General features: G+C 47.1%; 2 protein-coding genes across 2 annotated transcripts; both read right to left on the bottom strand.

Moving 5' to 3' along the window:
- Nucleotides 1–283: 283 nt before the first annotated feature.
- On the bottom strand, nucleotides 284–7,768 carry LOC132895435 (uncharacterized). The gene is made up of 3 exons (XM_060936046.1): nucleotides 5,509–7,768; nucleotides 1,106–4,670; nucleotides 284–938 (listed from the first exon to the last, which is right to left on the bottom strand). Exons 1-2 carry the CDS (start codon nucleotides 6,742–6,744, stop codon nucleotides 3,162–3,164), a joined length of 2,745 nt encoding a protein of 914 aa, XP_060792029.1. The 5' UTR covers nucleotides 6,745–7,768; the 3' UTR covers nucleotides 284–938; nucleotides 1,106–3,161.
- Nucleotides 7,769–9,736: 1,968 nt separating this feature from the next.
- On the bottom strand, nucleotides 9,737–11,510 carry LOC132894778 (uncharacterized). The gene is made up of 4 exons (XM_060934895.1): nucleotides 11,307–11,510; nucleotides 10,613–10,987; nucleotides 10,037–10,307; nucleotides 9,737–9,885 (listed from the first exon to the last, which is right to left on the bottom strand). The coding sequence occupies exons 1-4, from the start codon at nucleotides 11,508–11,510 to the stop codon at nucleotides 9,737–9,739; spliced, it is 999 nt and encodes a 332-aa protein (XP_060790878.1).
- Nucleotides 11,511–11,756: the final 246 nt, after the last annotated feature.

Genomic DNA, 11,756 nt, shown 5'->3' with positions numbered 1-11,756 from the left:
AGCAAATGTTTAAATAAAACATGCAGAAGACATGAAGTTTGGAGCGTGATTAACATACCAGACACATAATTTGATCATGTATCATACCTGCAAACTCGTCAGAGAAAAAAAGGTGACAGTGTCCGGGGGTGGGGGGTGCGGATAATGGTGACGCCGACACTGAACTCAAGTAAGTGTTAAGAAATAAGAAAACAATAAAAGAACCAAAACACAAATTATATTATACTGAAAAACATTTTTTTTTTCCTTCTCTAGCCTGGACAAGGGCTTCACAAACACTCTTACGCACGCAAACACCATGGAGGGAAACTGAAAAATACTATTTTTCAGTATGTTTTGCATGAATAATGAAAATGAATGAATATGTTTTACTTGAAAAACATTCATTTTTTTTTCTTCTTAGCCTGGACAAGGGTTTCACAAGCTCGCTTTCGTTGTTTGGCCGCATGCCTCCTTCTGGCCAGAGCCTCCTCTTCTGCCTTGGTTCTTCTGGCTGCGGCAGCGCTTGAGGATGGCTGGCAGTCAAACACCCTCCGTCTCTCCATCTCCTTCAAGGCTGCTTGCTTTCTTAAAGCTTTGTCCTTACTTCCAGCCGACAGGATGTTTTGACACATCTTCTGATCCACTGGCCCATACTTTATGTCTTCTCTATTGAACATTTCTACTGCAGTCTTCTTTTGGGTCAGCATGGTGTGTTTCACAGTTTGGATGGCACTCAGAGTGCTGATGCTCATGCTGCCACTTTTTGAGTCAATGATTTCTGACATGTAACTGAAAGATGACTCAATCAGTGGCCCATGGAACACAGACAATGCTGTCTGTGCTGTTTTGGTGAGTGCTGGGTACCTTCCTGTATCAGAAACATCTGCCCACCAGCTGACAGCATCTTCTCCATCAGTGAATGTTGGTAGGCTCTGGTCCACACCATACTGGAGAATCTAAGGCAAGATAAGAACTATTTAATTATGCCACCAGGGACATTTAACCTCCACAGAGGCAAGATATAGGTTAAAAATTAAACAACAGTAAACATCAAAAGCATCCATACACAAGACTAACAAACACATTACATAGTAATAATAGGGACGTGCATTATTCGGCTAACCTCTTGCTGAACGTCCACATCAGCAGGGAGAAACTTGCTTAGCATCTGTTAGGATTGCGCTGCGTGCTGTTCAGATGCGTTACCAAGGAGTACTCCTAGGACAAAGGAGGACAAACCACACGAGTTAAATCAATCTGGTTTATTCTCAGCCGTGCCCCCAACGCGCAGCTGCGTCGGGGCTTTATATACACTCCTCGCAGGGAGTATCAGCAGTGGAAAATTACGGAATGTGCTTGCACACACTCAAGGTCACACAAGAGTTATGCACAGTTCAACAGGATGTTTCACACAAAAACATAGACAAAATCAGGATATGAAACGGGAACAGAACATGTGGAAGTGCAAAATGTACAGAGCAGCACGTATTGTAGCTGGCCTAAAGTAAACCCTAAACTGCTACACTACACGACAGTCACCCTTGGGCCGCGCATTTACAAGAGTAGGTTTAGGAGTATTCAGGATTATATTCTTACAATCCCCTCTTTAATACTCTGACGCAAGCCCAGAGTATTATTCACACCCCAGTCGTGGCCGACACAGGGACATAACCTGTGTGCGAGATCATCATATTATATATACGATCCATGCAACAACGGAAAAGAAACGGGCCACACAGGCACACCAGAAGGCCAATAAACACAACGGGAATGATCATAGAGATATAAGGAGCCAGACCTCCGAACAAAACGTGCAACCACCCCCATCCCCAGGGCGAGCTAGCTTGCTCGTCCATATGTAAATCGTGAGCTACCTGTCGCATCTTTCCTAATTGTTTTGCAATCTCCCCGAAGCTTTCGTCGTCCTTATTAGGAACGAAGGTACAGCAAGAGTCGCCTATCATTGCACAAACACCGCCCTCTTTAGCGAGAAGTATGTCTAAAGCCATTCGATTCTGGGTTGTCATTAAGCGCAGCGCCGTTAGTTCGACGCGGATGCCTTCCATAGCGGCGTTAGTAGCATTAACAAAGGTAGCAAGACGATAGTGAGTTACTTCTAGTTGGTTCCATACCTGTGTTAGACCGTATTGTGGGACCAACGATTGCCAAAATTTATTCCATTTGCTTTCTAATTGATGTTCACAAGGCGGGAAAAAATCGTCGTCTACGGATCGCCGCCTTCGGCCCGTATTGAGAACCTCAGGGACGGGCACAACAGTAAATGCATGCTGGACCTGAACCAGGGCACACAGGCCGCGTTGCAGAGAGGGAAGGTAAGACCACAACTTACCCCGGTCGCAATCCCAATACCAATCTGGTAGCCAGATCGGGTAGTCAGAATTAAACATGGTACGTCCCGCCGTGTCCTGTTTCAGGTTAAAGATATATTGACAACGGCAGCCAGGTAGACCTTTCTGCCAGGGGGAAGAAACATTTTTCCGGATACATACGGTTGGGTTCGAAAGACTACAGTGATTGAACGCCTCTCGGTCTACTTCCGTACCGTTACCTTCATATCGATGAAAGCATACTGAATAATTCATAGAGGTATCCCAGTGTATTGACAACCTTACCTCTGGGTCTGTATTGTCTGTCAGGAAAACCTTAGTTTGAGTATACGAGGGCCACAGGCTGAGCCATGTCATATTAACCTCAGAGTAGTTAGACGGGGCTATTCGGACCGGAAAAGGAGCACTGCTGTCATGGGGTAACAAAGAACACACATAGCAGGGTTTACTCATATTCATTGATGTTTTTACAGTGAAGTTTACATATTTCCAAAACTCGTTATCCCTTGGGTCCCGGTGTATTGCTTGTGCGGGTAACCCTGCCCCAAGCGTTGAGATCAGCACGATGATGAAGAAAGTCATACTGTTCACTGACTTTGTTCTCTAATGCTCACAGGGTGCAGACGGCGAAAAATGTCACAGGCTCCCGTGCTTTTCAGACTCTTCAGCCCAGAACTTTGCAAGACTCACCAACCATCCCCTCTTTGTAGATCAGCCGAAACTGGATTGCTCCAGATGCTGGAAGGGGATCCCTGAAAAGGCCGTCAGCTATTGTCACAGCAACTTTCTGAAACACAAAAGTCTGTTAAGCATCAACAATATAGATTTCTATTACATTGGAGCCTTCTTTATTCTGCTGGCATGGATCCACTGTGGAAAAAGGTCCGTTAGCACAGCCGTGCGAGTTACAGCGAGTACATCGGTGGGCCCACTGTAGGGTGACTCCTCCATGGGAGCGTTTAGTTTAGCAAATCTCTTTACTAAAACTCTGTCCCCTACCTCAAAGGGGTGAGTGTGTGCCTCTGGAATGGGAGGCTTTTTGGAATTTACTCTCGCCCAATACTCATCCAGCACCTGCATGAGACCCACCGCGTACTTGCTGAGATGTACTTCAAGATCACCCGTTCCTATAACCTGCATGCCTCTACGCCAAGGGACAGGAAAGGGGCGTCCCATGACGAGCTCGTACGGAGATAAATTGTCGAGAGCGACCTGAGCAGTCATGCGCATATCAGCGAGGACCAACGGTAAAACTTGGACCCAATTTTTCGTGCCTGCGTCTTGCATAGCCTTACGCAACTTACCCTTAATTGTTCTATTCGCGCGCTCCACAATGCCAGAGGACTGTGGATGGTATGGGATATGAAAACGCCAATTGATCTTGAGGTCTTTACATAGCTCCTGCGTTACCTTAGAGGTGAACGGCGTTCCCTTATCAGAGTCAATTCCTACCGGAAGACCGTAACGTGGGATAATTTCCTGTGTAAGTTTGTTCACTGCTGTTCGGGCGTTCTCTTTGCTACACGGGAAAGCCTCAATCCACCGTGAAAATTTGTCAATCATGACCAAAAGGTATTTGAACGGGCCCTGCTTTGGCATGTGAGTGAAGTCGATCTGCCATTCTTGGAAAGGCGTGTCGGGTATGGGAAGGTGCTGATGTACCGCGCCTGGTTTAGATAGATTATTCTGGGCGCACGTTAAACACTTGTCCAGAATGTTGTGTGCGTCTGTGTGCAAATTATTGATGCAGAATGTTCTGTTCATATCCTCCACTACCCCTCTTCGGCCGCGATGAGTGGGACCATGGAACTCGCGGACGAGAAAGGGAGTACAGTGACGAGGTAAACAAAGACGGCCCTGTGCGTCAAGCAAAACGCCACTCTTCTCTGTCGCGCCCTGGGCGTCCCAGAACTGCGTATCTGCCACAGAGGCCGAGGCCTGGATAGAAATGAGATCTATGTCAGGTAAGACAGCGCTAACCATGCGATCAGTAGAAACTAAAGCGCAATTAAAGCCTGGAGGCAGGACACCGGATGCGGCTGCAGCTTTAGCGACTCGATCAGCGAATGAATTGCCCTTTACTTCAAATGAGTCCCCTCTTGTGTGCGCGCGTGTCTTAACAATGGCCAACGTGCACGGAAGGAGACAGGCGGTGATTAAATCAGTAACAAGTGAAGAATGAGAAATGGGCTTACCGTCGGCTGTCGTAAACCCCCGAGACGCCCAAATGCGGCCGAAGTCGTGCGCCACGCCGAAAGCGTAGCGTGAGTCGGTGTAAATAGTAACGTCTGTGTCTTGAGCCAAAATACACGCGCGAGTCAAAGCATAGAGCTCCGCAGCCTGAGCAGAAGAAAAAGGCAAAGAATGAGCTTCAACAATTTCATCAGGGAGGCGACAAACAGAGTAACCACACAGGAACACACCATCCGCAGGGCGGGAACAGGAACCATCTACAAAAAGAGAATCGCCTGTGGAAAGAGGGGTGGAGTGTAAGTCTGGGCGGATGCTAGTCTCAAAAACGATATTAGAAAGACAGTCATGTGAGTCAAACGCAACATCGTCATCCTGTGAGTTAAGAAGACGCTGAAGAGCGTGGGCGACAGAATCAAACGACGAGGAGGGCTTAACAGTGAGATGCTCTGTGGCCAAAAGAATAAACTCATAGCCAGAGCGACGCTGAGCAGACAAATGCTGAGTGCTAAGATTCCGCAGAATGTACACGACGTCATGTGAAGTGTGTAAAATGAGCGGATGCGACAAAACAAGTTTTTCAGCGTCCGTGACCATGAGAGCACACGCAGCAACAGCCCTAAGACAGCCAGGAAGCCCTTGTGCCACAGCGTCAAGAGTTTTAGACAGAAACGCGCAAGGTCGCATGCCCCCCCCCGTGCTCCTGAGCCAGCACCCCAGAGGCGGTCCCCTTCTGATTGCACACATACAGGTGAAACGGCAAACGATAGTTCGGCAGCCCGAGAGCAGGGGCGGAGCACAAAGCTTGCTTCAGAGCCTTGAAGGCCGTTAGCATGTCCTCAGTCCAGACCAGGGGCTGAGTCAAAGGATCTGAGTGACTTATAGCTGAACGCAAACACTTGTCATAGATTGAACAGTCAGGGATCCATTGACGACAGTAATTGATGAGGCCCAGAAATGCCATGAGAGCGTGCTTGGTTGCAGGCACCTGAGTGTCCATAATGACTTGAACGTGTTCCGGGCTAAGCCTCCTGGAACCCTGGGAGAGGTCATGTCCCAAGTAGCGAACAGTTGTGAGGCAAAACTGCAACTTCGTGCGGGAGACCTTGAAACCCTTCTGCGCCAGGAGTGTGAGGAGAGACAATGTGGCGGCAGCACAAGCGTCTTGATCCTCCGCCGTTACCAGGAGATCATCCGCGTACTGGAGCACCGTGGAGCCCCGGGGAAGACAGAGATCAGCCAGCGCGTCCCGCAATACGGCAGTGAAGACCGCCGGTGAGTCAATGAAACCCTGTGGCAACCGCGTCCACGTGTATTGTCTTCCCCTGTGTGTGAAAGCAAACAGGGGCTGAGTCTCATGGCCAACAGGAACACTGTAAAAGGCAGAGCACAAATCAATCACAGAGAAATAAGCATGGTCACACGGAATAGAAGACATAAGAGAAGGAACGTCAGGGACCACTGGAGCCACGGGAACGATGAGTTCATTTATTTTACGTAGGTCTTGAGTGAAGCGCCATGTGCCATCCGGTTTTGGGACCGGGTTCACTGGGGTGTTATACGGGCTGACACAAGGAACCATGACACCTTGCTGCAAAAGAGATTTTAGAATATTGTCAATACCATTGAGCTTACTAGGAGACAGAGGGTATTGTTTAACATAAACAGGTGTAGAGTGTTTAATAACAGCTTCATACGGAGAGCAGCTCACAGAGCCCACATCGTCCTTATGATCCGCCCACAGGGTGTTAGGAAGAGCAGAGAGAACAGGGGAAGGAGCTTGGGACGTACAAGCAGCGTTCAGAATGTTATGTGGCAGCACAGAACTGGATAGGGCAAAAACATCAGGCGGAGCACCGTCCGGGGTATCAACAATCATGTGTGAGCCGCTAAAGGAGATCGAGAGTCCGAGAAGACTCATGAGGTCGCGACCTAAAAGATTAAAGGGGCACTCTGGCATAAAAATGAAAGAGTGTGAAAAACGCAATGAAGGGTCCAGAGTGCAGATGACAGGTAAGGGTGGTGTACAACTAGAGTCAAAAGGAACCCCTTCTATCCCCACAGAGCTAACAAACCGTGTAGATAAAGGACCCTCATAATCCCTCCCTACTGAGGACATAGTGGCCCCAGTATCAAGTAGAAACGGATACTCCCTTCCTGCCAAACACAGAGGCACAAGAGGGAGCTCCGCATTACGAGGAGAGCTAAAAGAGAGATTTAACATGGCAACGGCTGTGGATTCCGTACCCTGGGGGCAGCCCTATAGCGGGGCGTGATAGCGCTGGTCCTGTCCGTTATTCTGCCGATAGCCCTTAGGTCCGGGATTCTGGCCGGGCAACACATCCCCTAATTCTCCCGTCCTACTCTGCTCATCCCTCCGCTGCGCATGGCATTCCCTCATCCAGTGGCCCTCCTTTCCACAATAGTGGCACCTGCCTGTTTTCTTCCGGTTCCCACCCGACCATGTGCGAGGCCCGGTACGTGTTTTGTCATTATTATGACGATACAACCCGGGGCCCTGTGGGGCCACAGATAAACATGCTTTATTAGTCTTACAATCTAACAACCCATCACTTTCCATTGTCCTCAACCGTTCACCCGCTTGGCGAAGGACCAAATGAGTCCTATCGCTCAAGTGATGTTTCAAAACGTTCTGAACCTCAGGGCGGCAGTTAGATAAAAAGGTGGACAGGAACATTGGATTGGGTTGAGTCATGTCCAATTCTAACCCACCCAGGTGCTGCCAAACTTCACCAAAACGTTTCCAAAAGGCCGACGTCACTTCTGACTTTTCCTGTTTACAGTTAGTAACCTGCGACAGATCACGGTTCGCTTGTTTCATAGCCAGTAAATACCTAGTTAACTGCTCACGCAGGAGCTGCAAAGCATTCGGTGTGTCCCTCCAAAAAAATGTCGACACGGTGCGCTGACGCGGACGGCCACCTTCCTGAGCCGGAGCTATTTCTTCCTTTATATTCACAGCGACGTCATTTCTAGGTTGCAACACATCGACTATTTCGAGCAAACGCTCCTCATCATATGAGTCCCCTAATTGATTCTGTAATATAAACCTATAGTCAGCACCAGTTAACTGACAGTTACGGGATGCCTTAATTAACATGTCGACAAAAAGAAGCGGTTTGTCGGGCGAAGGGAGCAGGGAAATTATATCTTTAAGGGCTGATGGCGACGGGGGCTCCACATCAATCCCACTGCGCTTCACTTTCCAGACACGCTACGTTGCCTGGGGGAAATGGTCTGGAGCCCGCGTCTGGGCCCACGTCATCAGGATCATTCCAGTCATCATCGCCCCCCTCTTCCTCATCGTGATCGTCCCCATTATTCCCCTGGGGACCCTTGCCTTTCTTGGAAACGGCAGGGGCGGGCGGAACTTTAGTTTGTGCTTCTAAATCGGCGGACGACGAGGGTAAAGAGACGGCCGCCAAAGAAAGATATAGCTTAGGTATGGCCCTTATTTTTGAGGTGCTGCCCGTCAAGGGCTCCCCGTACGAAGGGGGTTTAGCAGGGGGCGCACTAGTCGTGGTCGAACAGCAGCCATTATCTAGGGCGGCCTGGACCGCCTCTTTAGTAACAGGCGTTGGTCTTGGTTTTGGAATAGCCTTTAAAACAGGTCTCGGGGTGTAAACACCCTTTGATTTATCCCATACCTTCTTCATGTCAAACCATTTACCATACCCTGCGCGCATATAAGGGCGGTCCCAATCCGGATCGCCTAAGCTTTCGTAAATCATACGGTGCGCTGAAGCAAGGAAGCCTGGATTAAACGTCCCATCACGGGGATACGATGGAATCTGAGGATTTGCCTCCGTCCACCCAGCCAAATTGTCCAGCCACGGCGTAACGTAATAGCCTAAACCGCACTTATTCATCCATTCCGCCGGGGTGTCTGTGACCTCAGGTTTAGGATACGAGCCCCCCATTGTACAGTAAAGCAAACGGATCTGAACAGAAACAAACAGCAGATATTTATCCAAATTTCTATAGCGCGCTCTTCCTGGACTCGAACCAGGGAAAACAAAGCCCTCCTTAGGGCGCTACGGAGCTACTGCCAACCAGGTAGTCAATCAAACATGTCTTACCTGATTGAGAGTATCACGTCGGGGTCACCAAATTGTTAGGATTGCGCTGCGTGCTGTTCAGATGCGTTACCAAGGAGTACTCCTAGGACAAAGGAGGACAAACCACATGAGTTAAATCAATCTGGTTTATTCTCAGCCGTGCCCCCAACGCGCAGCTGCGTCGGGGCTTTATATACACTCCTCGCAGGGAGTATCAGCAGTGGAAAATTACGGAATGTGCTTGCACACACTCAAGGTCACACAAGAGTTATGCACAGTTCAACAGGATGTTTCACACAAAAACATAGACAAAATCAGGATATGAAACGGGAACAGAACATGTGGAAGTGCAAAATGTACAGAGCAGCACGTATTGTAGCTGGCCTAAAGTAAACCCTAAACTGCTACACTACACGACAGTCACCCTTGGGCCGCGCATTTACAAGAGTAGGTTTAGGAGTATTCAGGATTATATTCTTACAGCATCTCCATCAGTTCTCTCAGCAGATGTCCAGTCTTGGAGTGCCCCCTTGCAATAGGGTCAATAGCAGACAGGCACTGCAGGGTCATGCTCTCCAGTGGCAGCTTGCTCTGCATGTATTCCCCACAAGCAATGTATCCCTGGAGTACTTGGTCCAGGAAGGGCTTCAGCATCTGTATAAATATCAACAATAACACACTGGTATAGCAGTGCACCTTTACCATTGGCAAATATTTTTTGTTCAAAAGTTGGGTCACTAATTTTAAACCACTCACATGGTGTTTTGGATGCTCCCGTCTGAATTTATCTGCCACACGACCCACATACAGATCTCTTGCAGGCAGCAGTTTGTCTCCCTTGAGTTCGAGACCTGCCAGGGTCCTGGGGATTGGTGGCAGGTGTTCCGGCTTCACAAAGCATGCAAGAAAGTTGGTGAAAACCTGCAGCTGCTTGTCATGCAACTTGTGCACAAGGGTGTCACGACCCTGAAGAAGTAGTTATATTGTGCAAGTGAGAGATGGATATGAATTTTCACCATACAAGCAGAGTAAGACACAACCAGTTACACTGGTAACATACAATAAAAGATGTTAAAATACTTCTGGGGTAGCATTTAAAACTATCCAAAATTTATGATAGAACATTGTTGTGAAACACTATTTCAATATACCTGGAACACCATAACATTCTTTCAGAAGAGCCAGGACACCTGTGTAGACACTGAGATGGAGCTCTGTTTTGGTGTTTTCATGACACAGTTTCTTAACCAACCGCTGCTTTCTGTCTCTGCCCTGCTGTGTCATTCCTGGAAGAGAATATATCAAAGCTCTAATTCGTTGATTTACCAAAGTAAATGTCAGATAGTGAACATGCAGGCCAATGTTGACACACCATAGATATTCACATAATTTGGCCAAATTACCCAGCCAATCTACAACTGCAATGGGTTGATTTACCTTTCCCATTGAGGTCCTTATGAAAAGTCTGAATGCGTCTCTGGGCCTTTTCATTCACATGATGAGCATCATAGAGTTTTTCCAAAGGTTCTTTGTACAGAGCCTTGTCTTCCGCATTCATGAACCCAAAGAATAAGACCTTATAAGCAGGAAGCATTGTTTGCGTGCTGAGTCCAACATCATAAGATGACAGCCAACGGTGTGGGATGAATCTCTTTGGAGTTGAACCGGGAATGCTCATATAATCGCATATCTCTTGGAGATAAGACCGCTGACAAATAGAAATAACACACACACACACACAATATATATATATATATATATATATATATATATATATATATATATATATATATATATATATGTGTATAAAAAAACAATAATAAGGCCATCAAATGGCATTCAAGTTCTGTCAAAAATGTCTTTGGGAAAGAGAATGAAACCCAAACTGCTTCTAATGAGCAGGATGCACGCATGGCAGCTGCTGCCATTGGCAAAATGGGTGAATAAGTGCTCAGTGCTGTCAAGGTGGAAAAGAGCTATACACAAGCACTCTACACTCCTGTATGAATTTACCTGGTCAGAAGCCCACTTGTGATCAGTATGAAGGTCACTGAAGAGCTGTTCTAGATGACCGTTGAAAGCACTGGAAAATCTCTTTGATGCATTGTGCATGTGATGGCATGAGTCCCCATCAATGTCTAGAAGCTCTGGGCAGTGGTTGTGTCGAACTCTAGTTTCAAGGCCAGACTTGCTGCCTCGCATCACTGCGCAGGAATCCATCATCATGCTCACCATGTTGGACCACGGGATATCATTGTCTGTAAAGAATTTGTCCAGGGCATTCTCCAGGGTTGCTGTAGTTACCTTGAGTACTTCAAATGACCCAAGGTGCTCCACATCAACAGCCTTCCTCCCTGGGTTATAATAGCTCACCAAAATGGAGAGCACCTGTATAAATGAGACCATTGAGAATGTTGAATGTTTTTAACTCACATCCCCTTTGATCGAGGTTACTGAGTGCTGTCAGTAGGAAAAATAACAATATTGACCGAATATCAGAACAGCAGCTAAAGCGAACCTATGGGGGCAGACATCCTTTATATAAAGTAAATATTGTGCCAAATATTCATGTTATTTTTCCAAATGAAAGCACTGTGTAAGCTTGATGGGATGTACATGGCCGGTGTTCTCCTGTAATTGCTTTAGGTGTCAAAGTATTGTATAAATCCTAGGAATTACTATTGTATTAATACTATTACTGCATTACCTTTTTGTCACTACTTGAGGTAGCCTCATCAAGATTGATGGAGAATGGTAACTTCCTGATGTTGCTGATGATGCGGTCAGAGAATGTCTTCCCCATGCCGTGAACCATTTTATATTTCGCTGCTGTTCGCGACAACTTCATGCGGCTCAGAGCCACTTTGTCCTGGGCCAGCGTCTGTGCAAGGTTGACAATGACGGGGGCCATTGTGAATGGCAGTGAGTGCTCTGCCAAAGTGCCCAGAACCATTGCCTGATAGTAAAGCAAATGAAAATCATTAAAATGCAACTTTGCAAATTATCCCTACATAGATCTACTATGATGAAATTGTCTGCCTGTATTGTATGGCTGATATACGATATACAGTATATATCAAAATACATTTCTGTTCAATAATTATTTATGCATTTTATTTGCACTGCAATATCAAACAATATCTAAGTGCTTGTGTTC

Source organism: Neoarius graeffei, chromosome 12, assembly GCF_027579695.1.
Source record: "Neoarius graeffei isolate fNeoGra1 chromosome 12, fNeoGra1.pri, whole genome shotgun sequence".
NCBI lineage: Eukaryota > Metazoa > Chordata > Actinopteri > Siluriformes > Ariidae > Neoarius > Neoarius graeffei.
This window is presented reverse-complemented; position numbering and strand designations above follow the sequence as displayed.